Genomic DNA, 17607 nt, shown 5'->3' with positions numbered 1-17607 from the left:
ATTCATCCTGGCGTCTGAGCTTGTAATTTTATTTGCACGCAAATTTATGCGTCGCGGGTCGACGTATGCCTGCTTCCTACTGGCGTACGTGTTTCTTTGCGCGTGTTGTAGGCGAGCGTGTGAAACTTCCCGCGCACCCCTGAAATCCGGTACCCAGGTCAATAGCGTGTGGAAATTCTCGCGCACCCCTGAAATCCAGTACCCAGGCCAATAGCGTGTGAAACTTCACGCGCACCCCTGAAATCCAGTACCCAGGCCAATAGCGTGTGGAAATTCCTGCACACCCCGGTATACATGTGCGCTGATGTACTCACGTGTGAAACTTCCCGCGCACCCCTGAAATCCAGTACCCAGGCCAATGGCGTGTGGAAATTCCCGCGCACCCCGGTATACACGTGCGCTGATGTACTCGCGTGTGTAAGTGCCCGCGCACCCCTGAAATACACGTACATAGGCCAATCGCGTGTACGCGCACTTTTGTCCAATTACACGCGCTGACACTCTGACGTGCAGTCTTTCCACGTGTGCTCCGTCATCACGTGCTATGAGGGAAACACCCGTGCGGGTCACGTCACAGACGCGCTTACGCGCTGAGGCCCTTTGGTCCAATAGAATCGCGTATGCGTGCTGACGCGCTTACGCGCTAAGGGCCTTTCCTCGAATTTCACGCTGATGTGCAGGATTTTCACGTGCCAAATCACTCCGTATCAAGCTGGCCACGTGAAAACACACGGAAGACCACTCTCCTGCCCAGAAGGCCAAATTACTGCCCCCCAGTGCCCCGAGCAGCCTCCCACGTGCCACCTGCTGCTGCTGCCTGCCTGCCTGTCTGCCTGCCTGCCTGCTGCCACCGTGCCCTGCTATTTGGTGCCTGCACATCAGCCATCTGCAGGGGTCCAGTTGCTGTGTCCACCCCTGCTGGAACAGAAGACTCCCGACTGGGATTACATCGCTCCCCAGCCCAGCCCCAGGACCCAGTTGCCCACCCACTCCTGCCTCTGGGGTTGCCATGTCAGGCACTTCCACATCTGGCACCAGTGGCAACCCCAGGCCAGAGGGGCAGAGGGGCACCAGCTTCACTGCCACCGAAGTTGGTGTCCTGGTGAAGCATGTCCTGGGGCAGTATGATGCCCTCTTTGGATCGTCCCGCGCCAGCAAGGAAGGACGGGAGAGGATCTGGGCCGGCTGTGTGGTTGCCATCAACGCGGAGGGGGTGGCAACCCGCGACGTCCAGAAGATCAAGAAGCGCTGGGAGGAATTAAGCTCCAGGACCCTCGTGAAGGCCCGGCGCCTCGTGGAGGGGGGCCGGGGCCGCATGAGTTCCATCCAGATGAGGGTCCTGGAATGTGTACGCCCAGCGCTCCACGCCCAGATCCTTGAGAGGGAGACCCGTCTGGAGTTGAGCGGTAAATGTCCAAGCATTGCTGTGTGAGACAGGGCATGTTGCGGTGTGCTGGTTGTCTGATACTTGCCTGTATGTGTGACATAGGCCATGTATGCATGTATGTGTGCAGGGACATCATGGTAATGCATGTGCGAACAGTGATGTGTGAACCACATGGTTGTTGCATGTGTTTAAATGCGACATGGGGAGCCCTATGCAGATTGTACACATGAGAGCATGGCAGTCTCTGTTCCTGGACATGGGTGGGGGTGAGGGATGTGTGCTGATGCCGGGTACATATATGGTAGCCATGTCTGTGTGCCTGACCTGCGTGTCTGTGACTTGTGAATGCCATGGATGCATGACACATGTGTGTGACAATGCACAGATTCACTGATGCAGCCTAGTTACCCTTGTATCCGCTGTGTTTGGGGTGTATGAGGCCAGATGGATGTGACTGAGGTGAAGTGTGTGCATGTGATAGGCATGACCCATGATGCATGTGAGTTCCATATCATTGTATGTTTCAAGAGTCCATTGGACATGAATGGAAAGGTCCATGGCATGCACCATGCCTGTTACTGTGTGTGTTTTGCCTGGACTGACCCATGTGTTGTGGAGGGACATGATGGAAGTGTACTTTGACAGTGGTACTCATCTGCTATTGCTTCCTGTCTAGGGGACCATTGAACAGTACCCTGATGCTTGTGTTCTATGTCTCCCTCTACGAAGTGGCTAGTGAAGAAGAGGGCGGAGACGGCGCTGTGGAGCGAGGCGGCGGGGATGCCCCCACGACTGCAGCGGAAGGGGTGGGTGAGCCCCCACAGGGGCCTGCTACGGCGGAAGACGGTGTGGAGCCATCCAGGTTGGTTGTTTCCACAGAGGAGGAGGAGGCTGCCACTGAGGCACACATGGGGCCTGGTGGGGGCATCCCTGCTGGTGCAAGTGGTGCAGTCCAGGGGCGGGGGCAGGAGGCAGCACAGGTCACCGTGGAGGGGCCTGTGCATGTCGCTGTCCCTGACCCTGTGAGTGCACCACCATGCACCAGCAGGGATGCCCCGTCCCAGGCCCGTCCGCAGGTAGAGGGGATGTCCATGTCACCTGACTCCCCTCCACCTGCGGACGAGGGGACCCGTGTCCGTATGGAGAAGGTCCTGATTGGGGTTGCGATGCGCGCGGGTGCAATTCGTGATGACGTGCGTGCTTCCTGGGAGGAGCACGCACATCATCACGAAGAGCACCGTGCCGACGTGGCCCAATTGGGATCTTCCATGTTCGGGGGTTTCCTGCATGTGTCTGCCAATCTGGCGGCCCTCTCCTCCTCTGTGGAGGCTATACGCCGGTCGTTCTCCTTGCCGTCTTCCGGCCCAGATGCCACCAGGGCACCCTGTGGACCTGCCCTGACCAATGAAGCCAGCTCGGTGGGGATCCCATCCCTGCCACAGGCGGGAGTCGGAGGTCCAGCAGGGGTGGACACCACAGCAACTGTACCCCAGCAGATGGAGGATGTGCCGGCATCATCAGGCAGGGCACGTGCACAACGGCGTCGGTGGATTCCATCAGCCTGGATGCCGTCGTGCTGGCAGAGGCAGTTGCGTCGGAGGCAGCAGCAGAGTCAACGTGGGAGGCACCATGGCTCGGGGCCATCAACATCGGAGGGGCAGGCATCGGCCGGAGGGCAGGAGGACCCAGGACAGGAAGTGTCTTCCGTGTGGCTGCGGTTGGGCCAGCAGATAGGTGCGGAGCGGCGGCGGGCGGAAGAGGGGCAGCTCACGATGGTCAGGGCGGAGAACTCCATGCGGAGGGCCCTGAGGCGGGCCAAGTGCCTCGAGGCAATCCGCAGGGGGTTGGAGGAGCAGATGGCGTCGTCCCTGCGGACCCTCGGGGCCATGGAACTGGACCGCCTCCGGGACATAGACGAGGAGTTTGATGATGCCCTGGCCCGGAACACCACGGAGTGAGCCACTGGACTTGCCCGCCGCCTTTGTATATAGTTCTTTAGTTTTAGGTTTCCTTTGTTTCTTCTTATGATTTGGAGTCGACGGACACTGCTCCACTTTTTGTATATAGTTGGATTTTAGTTAGGGTTTTTTGTAGGTTTCCTTTGTTCAGTTGTGCTCATGGACCCTTGGATGTTTTGTACATAGTTCTTCATTGGATTGTTTTATTTTTTTATTTTTAATTTATTCTCCATGGAGCAATGGTCTTTGCATTTATTTTTCTCTCTTGGATTGATTTTATTTTTAATGTGACTTTGAACAACATTTTTTTGGATTTGGATTTGTAGTTTTGATTTTTTTGGACGGACATGCAGCTTATCTTTTTTTCATTGCCATTGTAGTTTGTTACATTTCATTTGCATTCAATTTTTTTTAATACAATTTTGTTTTCATACTTCACTGTGTGGTATCATCTCATTGGTTTCATGCATGTCATGTTGGGTGTTTTCCCATTCAATTGCAACCATTGTGTGTGACGGACATGGGTTCATTTGCTTTATGAACATTGGGGGTGTAACATGTAATTTCCATTTCCATGTGGGTGAATGGGTTACTTGGTAGGGCCTTTTGGCTGTGGAGGCTGACCATAACGCACATGATTGGGGATTGTGAGGACCTGGGTGCAGGGGGACATGAGTGGGGGCCTGGTGGGGGATGCCCATGGTGGCTGGGGGGTGGGGGTGGTGGTAGACATGGGTGGGGGCCTGGTGGAGGCTGCCCCTGCACTGCTGGGGGGTGGGGGTGCAGGGGGACATGAGTGGGGGTCTGGTGGAGGGTGCCCCACACTGCTGGGGGGGTGGGGTGGTGGAAGACATGAGTGGGGGCCTGGTGGGGATGCCCATGGTGGCTGGGGGGGTGGGGGTGGTGGGAGACATGAGTTGGACATCAGTGGGGGCCTGGTGGTGCTGCCCCTGCACTGCTGGGGGGTGGGGGTAGTGGGAGACATTAGTGGGGTCCTGGTGGGGGCTGCCCATGGTGGCTGGGGGGTGGGGGTGGGTGGGAGACATGAGTGGGGGCCTGGTGGGGGATGCCCATGGTGACTGGGGGGTGGGGGTGGTGGTAGACATGGGTGGGGGCCTGGTGGAGGCTGCCCCTGCACTGCTGGGGGGTGGGGGTGATAGGGGCCATGAGTGGGGGCCTGGTGGAGGGTGCCCCTGGATGCTGGGGGGTGGGGGTGCAGGGGGACATGAGTGGGGGCCTGGTGGGGGATGCCCATGGTGGCTGGGGGGTGGGGGTGGTGGGAGACATGAGTGGGGGCCTGGTGGGGGATGCCCATGGTGGCTGGGGGGTGGGGGTGGTGGGAGATATGAGTTGGACATGAGTGGGGGCCTGGTGGTGCTGCCCCTGCACTGCTGGGGGGTGGGGGTGGTGGGAGACATGAGTGGGGACCTGGTGGGGGATGCCCATGGTGGCTGGGGGGTGGGGGTGATGGGAGACATGAGTGGAGGCCTGGTAGAGGGTGCCCCACGCTGCTGGGGGGTGGGGGTGGAGGGAGACATGAGTGGGGGCCTGGTGGGGGATGCCCATGGTGGCTGGGGGGTGGGGGTGGTGGGAGACATGGGTGGGGGCCTGGTGGAGGGTGCCCCACACTGCTGGGGGGGTGGGGGTGGTGGGAGACATGAGTGGGGGCCTGGTGGGGGATGCCCATGGTGGCTGGGGGGGTGGGGGTGGTGGGAGACATGAGTGGGGGCCTGGTGGGGGATGCCCATGGTGGCTGGGGGGGTGGGGGTGGTGGGAGACATGAGTGGGGGCCTGGTGGGGGATGCCCATGGTGGCTGGGGGGGTGGGGGTGGTGGGAGACATGAGTTGGACATGAGTGGGGGCCTGGTGGTGCTGCCCCTGCACTGCTGGGGGGTGGGGGTGGTGGGAGACATGAGTGGGGGCCTGGTGGGGGATGCCCATGGTGGCTGGGGGGTGGGGGTGGTGGGAGACATGGGTGGGGGCCTGGTGGAGGGTGCCCCACACTGCTGGGGGGATGGGGGTGGTGGGAGACATGAGTGGGGGCCTGGTGGGGGATGCCCATGGTGGCTGGGGGGTGGGGGTGGTGGGAGACATGAGTGGGGGCCTGGTGGGGGATGCCCATGGTGGCTGGGGGGGTGGGGGATTGTGGGAGACATGAGTTGGACATGAGTGGGGGCCTGGTGGTTCTGCCCCTGCACTGCTGGGGGGTGGGGGTGCTGGGTGACATGAGCAGGTGTGCAGGGTAGTCCCCTGTGGTGTCGGCTGCCGGCAGGGGCCGTGGAGGGTGTACAGGGAATACCTGGGAGCTCACAGCCAAATCGCGTGTGAGACTTCCCGCGCACCCCTGTGATCCACGTACCCAGCCAAATCGTGTGTGTGAATTCCCGCGCACGTACCCGGCCAAATCGCGTGTGGAACTTCCCGCGCACCCCTGAAATCCACGTACCCTGCCAAATCGCGTGTGAGACTTCCCGCGCACCCCTGAGATCCACGTACCCAGCCAAGTCGCATGTGTGAATTCCCGCGCACGTACCCGGCCAAATCGCGTGTGGAACTTCCCGCGCACCCCTGAAATCCACGTACCCTGCCAAATCGCGTGTGGGACTTCCCGCACACCCCTGAGATCCACGTACCCAGCCAAATCGCGTGTGGGACTTCCCGCGCACCCCTCAGATCCACGTACCCAGCCAAATCGCGTGTGTAAATTCCCGCGCGCGTACCCGGCCAAATCGCGTGTGGAACTTCCCGCGCACCCCTGAAATCCACGTACCCTGCCAAATCGCGTGTGAGACTTCTCGCGCACCCCTGAAATCCACGTACCCAGCCAATTCGCGTGTGTGAATTCCCGCGCACGTACCCGGCCAAATCGCGTGTGGAACTTCCCGCGCACCCCTGAAATCCACGTACCCTGCCAAATCGCGTGTGAGACTTCCCGCGCACCCCTGAGATCCACGTACCCAGCCAAGTCGCGTGTGTGAATTCCCGCGCACGTACCCCGCCAAATCGCGTGTGGAACTTCCCGCGCACCCCTGAGATCCACGTACACAGCCAAATCGCGTGTGGGACTTCCCGCGCACCCCTGAGATCCACGTACTCAGCCAAATCGAGAGTGAGAGTTGCCGCACACCCCGGAATACACGCACAAGTTATTTTTCAGTCAGCGGGTGTCCGTGTTTGTGGGTACCCCTTTGCACGTCATTTGTCCTGGAGGGCCACAGTATAGGACATTCATCATGGCTGTATATGGGTGCTATTTGTTGGCGCACCTTTTGGCGCACATTTATTACAGGCGCTGAGACGCTACCGCCTGCTTTCTTGTGGCGGTCGTGTTTGTCCTTGTGCGCTGGTTTGACCGTGCGCTTTTTTGCCCTATTCGATTCCATGAATACGTGTTGTAGGCGAGCGTGTGGGCGTTCCGTGCACTTGCACCCTGTACTTCCCCCGTGACGCCCACATTTTGGCAAGTTTTTCCCCATTCCGAGTGTTACGCCCCGTGTTCCGCCTACTTTTGTTGTGTGCGCCGCGCTATGTGCGATTTTCGCTGTGGCCTGGGCGATTTTCGCTGTGACCTGGCGCACGCCGTTAGATGGCCTGTGCGCCAACGTGCGCCGCGCACTTTTTTAGCGCACATCCGATGGTTTTCTCGCGCACGGCCTTCCATGAATCGATGTGCGCTGCTTTTCGTGCGATTTTCGCACTTGCACTGCGATTTTAGCTATTCCACTGCGAATCGCACGTTTTTGGCCACTTGCGCCGCGCTAATTATTCCATGAATCGGCCTATGTATGTGCGAGGTTGGGATTAGTCTTGAACTGTACTGTCCCCCTCTCAGCCACCTTACTAATTCTTGGAGACACATATGTGATGGATTACATTACCTTTGGCCAGATGACTTGGTTGCTCGGTGCCAGTATGATTACTAAGAGGATGATATTGAGATCTTGGAAGTCAAGCAGCTCTTTCAATATCGATGAATGGGTGGAGGAGCTTCTCACCATTTCAATCTCTGAGAGAACCATCTACAAGAATGCAGGAGACATTGGGAAATTTTGGGACATTTGGAAAAGTTTCCTTGAGGTCTACGGATAATTTATATCTTTTGTTTAGGATGTAGTGTCTCTGAAAATGATTATTGTTTTTGCTAATTCGTCTATATTTACCATCCCAGTCTTGTTGTTTGATGACTTGGTAACTGATAGAAATGTTTTTTGGTTAATTTGTTACATGGTTCTCTGTCCTTATTCTATTATCTTTTTCTTTCTCTTTCCTCCTTCTATTCTGTTTATTTTCTTCTTGAATTCATTACTTAGTTATAGTTTGGTATTTTATTTTTGTTGTTGATCACATACCTGATACATCTGGGTTAATAATATTGTAATAATTTGAATGATTGATGATGTTTTCCGCTTCTATATGTTATGTATTGAAAATAAAAAGTTTAAACACCGTTATTATTTTCTGGTATTTTAACACTATTAGCATTGTTAGTATTATGAGTATTACATCTGTGACCACCATATTATTTTCTGTATGACCATTTGTGTGTAATTGAAGTAGTAATGATTGTATATATTTAGTAGATTGAATGTTGTATGTCTATATTTGTGTAAAGTTCAGATTGTGGACTAATTCACAATAAGATTATTATTATATGCCCAAAAAAAGAAAAAAAAAAGAAAATCCAGCCCAAAGGTTCCAAGTGTACAATGTTCACAGTTCCAAGGAATGGCTCCCTTCCCCAGATTCCACCACAAGAAAAAAGTCCAGCAAGGAATAATCAAGCCTCTTCACAGTTCCAGGGAATGCCTCCTTTCCGCAGCTTTCTCTTCATCTTTCAAATAGTTTAAAATACTAAGGGCATATAACATTCTAGGGATTCTATTCTTTACCATATTTCAACTTGGCTACGCATCCCAGACTCGCAAGTCACCTGGTACACACTCCTGCCCGGCTCTTCTTCCCACTTATAGCATTTCAAAATCTCAAGGGCATGGGTCTCCATTCAGATTTTCCTTCTTCTATGACTTGTTTTGCACACTTGAATTGCCCGGTATACTCTCCTGCCAGGACTTTTACAGAATTACTTATGAACACTTATCTTCATCTGGTGAACTCTCCTGCCAGGACTTTCACACAACTATTTTTAAACAGAACACTTATATTCACTTGATGTACTCTCTTGCCAGGACTTTCATACAACAGTTGTTAGACAAAACACTTACCTTCACTTGGTGTATATTACCTGCCAGGATTTTCACACAATTGCGTTTAAACAAAACACTTCTCTTCACCTGGTGCCAAGACTTTCACACGGTTAGTTTTCCTTTCATCCATGAAATTATATTTATCCAATATTGTTGTATCGTTCCTTGCTCAACAATGTTAATTTCATCAATAGCGTTCTCCTACTTTCAATGGGCTTTTGCCCCTTTTCCCAGTTCATTTATATTTATTTGCTTTTCTTGCACAATTCTGTCTCTTTTTGGATATGGGCTCAATTACCCGTTTGTGGCATAGCTTTCCAGGTATGTTAGCTTGCTCATGTTGCCCTTGTGTTGCTTCTATGAAGGGGCGTATACTTTCAGGCAACCCAGTAACCCTTCCGACTTCCCTGTACTTTCTGGGTGCTCGCAGTATCCCTTGCACTTCTCTGCTTTGGTTCCTTTGGGTTGCTGACTAGGCGTACATCCTATTAGCCGGTTTGCCTTTGCCTGGTCTTTCAGCTCCGATTGAATTGCACTCTCGAGCGGCGAGCCATCTGCACTCTGATTTCCTTTTCTGCTGTCTGGATCTGTTAACCGTGGCGTCCATTTCCTCAGCATACTGGTAGCTATGCGTGCTGGTCGCCATGCAGCCCACCGTCTGCAGCTCTCTACTTGCTGTCAGCTATGCTGCATTTAAACTTCCGACAAGATTGCATAATCTCCAACCACTAGACCGCTGTGTGGGATTAGTAATCTTCATTGTTCTGTCTCTCTTTCTCATCTCAGCGGTTACCATGTCTTTCCTTATATGATGTTGAGGATGCTGGCCTGAGCTCTTATTGGGACTAATAATTACTGCTCACTGCCTCTTCCTCATCACAACAGTTGCTGTACTAGCTTTTGTGTCAGGTTAGGGAATACTAAGAGTAGGTCTGGCAAGAAGTTGAGGGAGTGTTACAGTATGCCATTAAGGCATGCAGAATGGAGGGAACATCTGTGAAAGTGAATGGGGGGGTATGTGACTTGCCCCAATGATGTCATGTCATTCCCCTGAGGGTTGCATCTACCCAGGTGGTCCTCCCTCATATAGCTGCCCCCATGGTCAGGATCAGGTAGCTGCTGCTGTCCCCTAGCCACATAGGCAGAAGCTACCTTGGGGAAAGGAGTGATGACATCATCAGATTTATCACAGATACCTAATTGGACCACTGTTGGCTGAGTGAGTGGTGAAGATCCTTACAACTGGTGGGCTGTTTTTTGCCATGAAACTGGATTTGGGATAAGAAGAGGACTCCTGCAGCCATTCCAGCAAATCAGCATTGGAGCCAAGTATCCTGTGTAGCCGTACAGCTGACTGAAGACCAGTGGGTTACTCCTGAAGAGGCCTGGCAACCCTTCCTGCAACTGTCTCGGAGAAGCCATGCTGGACTCCCTGATCAGAGATGGCCCTCTGCTGTGCTCTGACCCTTGGACTGGTGGGACCAAGAAGTCTCAATGTCTTCTCGTGGTCCTAAAGCCTTGAGCCCTTGGAATAATCCCTGGACCACCCAGTAGACCGACCAGCCCTGAATGAGGCTGCCTCAACAGAACAGTTGCTGTTCCATGTTTTCACCTAGAACTTCGGTAGTTGCCAGCTCGTTCTACAAGTCACCTTCCTGCCAGGTTTCAGCTTCCCAGCATCAAGGGATCCTGTCCTGGAAGGGCTTCTTCGACTGTGATTGGAGAGATGCCTGCTGTCACCCGTGTGCAGCGACTGTCGCTGGAACCAGCATTCCCTCATCTGGTAGAGTGTCTTTAAAAGGCCTGTATTGGTGCCTGATGCATTTCATTGGAAGGGTTACACTTAGCTCCAGGACCCGAACGGAATCTTCTTTGCACCCACACCTCCTGGGCGTCTTCTACTGGATTCAACAGCAGGAAAACGTGCCTTCAGCTACTCCCAGTCAACCTTCCTAGTCGCTTTGGAAAATCGGAGTCAAGGTGGTGATTAATCACAATATTTACAGCCACCTCTGTGTCCCTTATAATATACCTTAGAATAAACGTGTTTATTCAATTCTTTCACGTTTTAAACTTTTGTTTTAAAAGTTGTTCTAAGGGATAGAAAAAGTATCTTACTTAAACTGTAAAATCGTTGTGAAGTTTTCTGGAAAATTTTTCACCATCACATGAATCTTTCCTATTGCTGTCTCCTCTCCTAGAAGGAACTTTGTGACTTTTGGGCAGAAGACCCCATTCAACATAGCGATTGCCCTCTTAAAGGTAGGGTGTTAAACTTGTGCAATGGGTTTCCTTTTTGCATAATTACTTACCTTCTGTTCAGGAGGAGATGAATTCACTGACGGCCCATAGGTCAGCACTCACCCTCCAGAACTTGTAAGACAAGATAGCTGCACCATGTGAGGACAGGGGGCGCAGGATTCACTTACTCCAACACGACTCAATAATGAGGACCTAGTATGTTGGCAAAGGGAAGTCCGTTTAATGACAATTACATCAAACAGAGAAACAAATGGAAATCAGCAGCATTGTGATCACCTGTCTCGTTCCGACTTCCTCGAACCTCAGTCGAACAGCAATTAGGCAAAAATCGTCATCACTGACGTCTAATTCTTCAAAAATCATCATGCAATATAATTGGTTAGGAAAGGTAACTTAAGTATAGGTGTTATAGCTGTATATGATAATAGGGCATGTGGTTTGGATAACTCTTATCCGGTAGGTGTCTACGCCCATCCCTCTACATCACGCGTGATAGACGTCACTACATCTACGACGTCCTATTGGTTACAGTATCTATAGGACTCGAGATAACTTAGTCCATTGTGATTGGGCAGGTTACACCCCTAGACATAAATTTCCACTTTTAATTACTAGCATGCAGAATGGACACCCCTGTGCCTGGTGTCCCAAGTTTCACCCTGCCTCCCTTCCATCAATCAGTGCTTTAGGGCGATGTGTCAATTAGTTGGCTAAGGATGGCCTCGAAACTGTAGTCTCTTATCGGGAAAGGTTATGGCATCCTCGGGTCCTGGATGACATCAGGCGATGGTTCTTCTTCGCGCCTGGCTGGTCACGTGTTAGTTCACCATGAATCTGCTTCAGTTTCCAGCTTTTAGTGCATTTAATTCTGTTTCAGCCTCGCCACCTGCATGGGTCCCCCTTATCTTGACCTTCAAGGGGCAGGCTGGTATGCTCTGAAGTTGGAGTCTTGTGAGCTGACGCTCTCCTCCCCTTCTCTGGTTGACCTCAATTTCCTAGGCATGAGCCGCTCTTTGTTGAGTTTCGATTCCGCTCCTTCTCTTGCTTTTGGCTGGGTTACGAAACTTGGCCTGTCAGGCCTCTGGCCGCCTGGGTACATTTCTGCTTTTACAAAATGGAGTTGCACTTGTATAACGTGCCTTATTGAGGTAGATATATGGTTGGCGCTTGCCGCTCTATCTTCTACTAAGCATTGCAAGCAGTATCGATTTCTTAGCATCTTGCGTTTCAAGCCTATTTACACACGTTTAACAGGTCGGTTGCTTCCATCTTGTCTCGCAGCACCGTTTCCTTACGTTTTAACATTCTCTTCTCTGTGTCCGTTACATTTATTTTCGTAGTTACTTGCACTGGCGTGTTTGTCTTCGATAACCGCTTTTGTTCATTCACGAGTCTGTTCAGGCCCTTGTGTCATTTCCACTGGCCTTCCATTAAGGCTTTCGGGGTCTCTTCGTGGACCGTATGTAGGTACTCCTCATTTAGTTTCAGCGGCTGGTATGGCTGTCTGATAGGGTACCGTGCTGCCCAGGGTTGTCTGGTTATGGGTGCTTCAACAGGTATGGATCTTCTGATGTATACTGGGCAGAGTTCCAGTGCAGCTCTCTGTAGGTTCATTTGCTCTTCATACGTCACGTACCTTGGCGAGTACGCTCCTGATACCTCGAAATGAGGGGAAGGGGTGCAGGCCATGTCTGGGACCTCCTCTACACTTCCTTTCAGGTGTTTAGGTAAATTGTATGCCTTTCTACAAACCTATGGTGACTGTATACATGTTTTATAACTGAGTGTTAAGTGATAATATTACCCGCTTGTTTAATTTTTCTAGTTTTTAGGGGCCTATAATAAATAGAGTAGTTTGTACTTACCTATCTAAGCACAATTATGTTGTGCTTCACTGTGCAGACTCATTGTGGCCCCCTGACCACACTCACTCACTCCTGAGACTAAGCCTTGACCACTCTCCACGCTTAACTTGATTGGGTTTGGCTAACCTCTCAGAGTTCGCCTGGTCACCATAACTGGGGAGGCCTCCTAATATCTGTCAGCTAGGCCAAAATTTAGAAATCCAACATAACATCAGGTTTTAGTCAACGTAACATTGACTAAAAAGTTCCACTTACACCCATAATTGATCATCTGACATGGAGTAACTTGCTCAGGTGTAACCTACTCTAAAATATTATAAAAGAAAGTGCAAACCATTTTTCTCACTTTAAAGTATGCTTCCCCACATATCAATTCTTCAGACACTCAACACATTTACATATACTTTCATTCACATTCTGATATTTTAACGATATGTGATATTTTATTTATATCGTGCTCATACACAAGTGTTTTAGAGTGCGACAAGGCAAAGGAGGGGGACAGGGGAGAACAAAAAAACAACAATCTCACATCCAAAACTAACACGTGGAATGTACCGGTGGATCTGTATTATCATACGTTTGAAAAACAAGGATGTCAATTTCGATCAGAAATTACTTACAATAACACATTTAGAGATGGCAAGGCATTCTCACGAAGTATGCCTGTACAATAGCACTAAGATGAGACCAATTGGGGAGCCAGGATATGATGGTGTAAAGAAGTGGGACATAAAATTAAACAAACAGAAACAAATATATATATAAGAAAACAGGTGACTTACAAAGATAACATTAACCTAAGGCAGCAAGTGCTTCACTTCACTCTAAAGAGTACTACATAAATATGCCACATTATATTTTTAAGAGTCACTCAAGGGACTGGTGGTGTCAGATAGGGAGGATGGCAGAGATGGCAGGGGGAGCTCCCTCTTTAGCAAGTAAGTGATGTTTAAGCCGAGCTTTGAAGAGATCCGCTCTTGGGCCGGCTTTGATTGTTATGGGTAGTGGGTTCCAGTGGAGCGGGGTGAGTATGGAGAAAGAGCGGAAGCAGGAGGGGCACAGGGAGGTTAAGTGGGGTTGAGTGCAGAGGAGTATTGGAGGGAACAAGATAGTGAATACACTAAAATACAATCAGACAGGTACTGAGGAGCAAGACTATTGATAGCTTTATAAACTAAAAAAAGGAACTTGAAAAGGGAGCGGTTGTGCATGGAGAGCCAACCAGCAAGTTGTCGGTAGGTAGAAGTGGGGGAGGATCTGGGCGTAACTTGATTTTGGGTTGGCATGCACCTCTTCCCTATCCAGACACTCACACAACTTCCTAACATGTTCCCTTAAGAACTATTATTGAATTTAGCTACATTCAAAAAGTAAACAGATTTCATAGGAGGGTTTGGGTTTACATGTGTGCAAAATGTGCATTGCTTTCGTATTATGTGGGGATTTAGAGGATCTTACTCTTGGAATAATGTTTTCTCCTTGTACTGCTTCTGACACCTATGTCACCATGCATACCAAGATCACAGAGATGAACATTTTGTGACGATCCATCTACATTTTAAATTATTGGGTGTTCAGCACTATTTGAATAGTCCTCCACTTGCCCCTTCTTGACAAACACTTTGCAACAATCACTTTTTTTAGGCCTGGTAATAAGTTATACATGCCTAACGTATTCCAAAACATAACCAAATTTCCCAGGAGAATTTTTTGGTGAATCAGGTGTCAGAGGAAAGGGCCAGACTCAGCAACACTCGGTAGAGTAGCAATCATTTGGCTGAGTTTAATTATGTTAATAACAGGCTAAGGTTGCAAGTTAGTTGGTTTTGGGCAGAAATAAGGAACTGTAGCTTCATTCCGGTGGCAAGCCATACTACCCTCTAAAACAATTGAACTTGAGAGTGCAAAATGACCCTTTCATTTCCTTGCTCCAAACTTGGAATATGTCAATTCTGCTTGATTTGTTCACACGATATTTATCATTATTTTTAAGTAATTTTAAGTAATCTGTGTGTGTTTAGGACTGTGCTGTAGGGCCAACATGTGTTTTGCTACATGGCCATGTTACAAAGCTTCAATTCGTCATTAGTGCAGGATGGTTGATGCCCCCTGCATGGCGGGTCACGAGGGTGCCATCCAGCATGGCCGTGCCTATTGGCCTTAGTGCAGTCATAGCATCAGAATTTCCATAAATTGAATGCTCTAATTGGCTGCAGCAGAGATCTGTAATACCTGCTAACTTGTCATCCCTTGTGTTTGCAGGGACTGATGGTGGAGATATCTGAAATGGCCGCCGCATCCGAAGCCGCCTCTCCCTCGGTCTAGACGGGCATCTTCCTGTTCATCTCCAATGACTCCTATGTTTCTGTGTGGCGCAATGATGCTTGCCTGTTACTAGAAGCAATAGGGTTAAAACAGGGATGAATCCTTGCCCCGCCCTGTTCAACCTTTTTATGTGAGACTTTATGTAAAGAGAGATCATTTCCTCCGCGTATAAATGGACATGCCAATGAGTGGACGATCTGGTCGTGCTTGACCGTACGCCATTGGGCCCGCAGCGGCAACTTCATATGTTACCCGCTACTCTACTAAAAACGAGCTGTGTATAAATGTAGCAAAGTCGAATGTGATGGTGCTGGGGTCTGTAAAGAAAGAGCACAACATTGCTTACCATTGGCATATGGATAACGTTCCTTTGGCCAGGGTTCACTCTTTCATTTATTTAGGCTTTTCTGCGAGTGGAAGTGCAAATGGTGTACCCTACGTTAATGTGCTCAAACGTAAGGTAGCTTTTTCGGCTGCCCAGTGCATCGCTTATCCTTATTTCCGGTTTTGCAGGTCTACACGACCAGGGTAGTCCCCTCACTAGTTTATGGTGCTGAAAGCTTTTTTTTATGCCCCTTGCACAGTATGGAACATTTTAGAGGGTTTAATTTGGAAATAAATTCTGTTTATACCTAAAGGGTTCCCTCTCCAGCTCAGTCATCAAGAGCTGGGTTTCTTACCCCTTGTTGATATGGTGCATTGAACATTAATTGCCCTGTATGGGAAATGTCTGGTTACTGGAAAGAATGCATTAGTCCATGTTCTTAAGGATGCCTTGATAAACAAGTGATGCATTGCTTTCCTTATGGGAATCTGGATATCTAGAGATTATTCATTCTTTGGATATCACTATTCATCTGTTCATTGATCGGCCAGCGGCCGCCAAATGTAAACTCTGGATGAGTGATTGGATACACACGCAATCTGAGTGCAAAACATACAAGCTATTTTATCATTTAAAAAATGAGACATTTGTGAATGAATTGCCCAATTATTTGAAGAAATTCCCTAATGCAGTATATAGGACACCATTTTTAAGAGTACGTCTTAATTTGTCTCCCACAATGGAGGTCGTAGGTGCTCGCTCTAAACTTGATACGTATGATGCCCATTGTAGATTTTGTAAAAGTCTCAACGGAAGTAGAAACCTTACCACACTTGTTAATAAACTGTCCTGTTCTGGCAGAGCTGAGGAGTCTGCACTTTGGTGGATTTCAATCTCAGTACAGATGGCTTAGTGTAGAGGATTGGTGGACAATCGTGTACACTGGCTCTTGTTTTAGCTACAGTTAGATTTTTAGATGCTTTGTCTTTGTAAAAATAAGTTAAATTGTCTCTTTGGTATTGTGATGCATTTCATTTTTCTTTTTTTCTCTTGTCTCTTGGCTTATTTATCCTTGATCGTGCTTGGCATTGTATTTTTATATGATGTCTTGCATAATGAAATTGTGTATTGTGAAACTGTTCTCTAGGATTTTTGTGAAAGGTTTGCTTCAAGCCAAACGCTTGAATAAATAAATAAAATACGAAAGCATGTGAATAATTTTTCAGCAGAGGCCAGAGATATTGCAGAATTGCTGTAAACACGTGGCCTCATTACGAGGTAGGTGGTAAGGGATTACCGGCACCGGTAAGGACACCTGTGCCGGTAATCCCTTACCACCCTATTCCGAGGTCCCTTAGCGGGTCCCTTCCTTAATGCCTGGTTTTACGAGGCGTTATGGATGGGACCCGTTAAGGGACTTCAGAGCTAATAACGGTACCGCAAATTGCGGTACCGTTATTAGCTCCATCCCCATTCCCATTGAGCCCTATGGGGGCTTGAATGGAAATGGGGAATGGTTCCCGGAATGGGGACTTACCGGGTCCTCCAAGGTTGGAATGACCCGGTAAATCCCTATTTCGGGAACCCGGACCCAGAATGCGGTAAGGGGGTAGCCATGGTGCTAAGAGCACCATGGCTACCTCCTACCTCGTAATGAGGCCTGTGTGTTTTAAACACTTCCTGTTAATATAACAAGTTAGTTATGATGGTAGGGCAGTTTTTTGAGGATTCTAAATGCAGTAAATATTGCCGGATTTAGGGGTTGAATGGTGCTTGAAAATTGAAGGGGGGGGGGTCAATAATTATTTTCTCCTTCCCTTTAAAAATCCTTTGGTCTTGCAAGTGGATGCACTTCCCCGTCACTTGCATGACAAGGAAACAAATGAATTCCCACACGTGTGTGAGCATGAGAACAATCCCACCATCTCAAATGCAATATTTACACCCACTGTCTTAATGGCAATGCACAATGAGCAGGTATTATTTAACACAGTGATGTTACGGAGGTGGATGGGCCATTACTGTTCCAATTACTGGTAGCCCAAATTAAGGGCCCGAGCACGAAAAAGGTACCTAATGCAGGCATTCTGGTGTCATTACCAACAGGGTCTATGCTCCCACCCAGATAATATTATCTTCACAACCTGCAATTGGAACAAAAGCTGCTAAAGTCTGTTTTATGGAGTAGGCCCAGCTTAACTTAAGGAGAGAATTGACTGGCTGCCTGTCCTCAGCGCTTTACGCTCGAATAACACTAGTCAAGTAATTCAACCCTGAT

At 49.6% G+C, this 17607-nt stretch overlaps 1 protein-coding gene across 1 annotated transcript in view; it reads left to right on the top strand.

The window, feature by feature from the left end:
• Positions 1-16535, top strand: part of LOC138577315 (class II histocompatibility antigen, B-L beta chain-like) — a 436072-nt gene extending 419537 nt beyond the window's left edge. The window contains exon 6 of the mRNA XM_069649617.1: positions 14942-16535. Coding sequence (XP_069505718.1) covers positions 14942-15004 — 63 coding nt within the window. The 3' untranslated portion in view covers positions 15005-16535. The remainder of the gene's footprint in view (positions 1-14941) is intronic.
• The last annotated feature ends 1072 nt before the right edge of the window (positions 16536-17607 follow it).

Source organism: Ambystoma mexicanum, chromosome 1p (genome assembly GCF_040938575.1).
Source record: "Ambystoma mexicanum isolate Mex_15411 chromosome 1p, UKY_AmexF1_1, whole genome shotgun sequence".
NCBI lineage: Eukaryota > Metazoa > Chordata > Amphibia > Caudata > Ambystomatidae > Ambystoma > Ambystoma mexicanum.
Note: the sequence above shows the minus strand (reverse complement) of the source record. Positions and strands in the feature narration are given on the sequence as shown.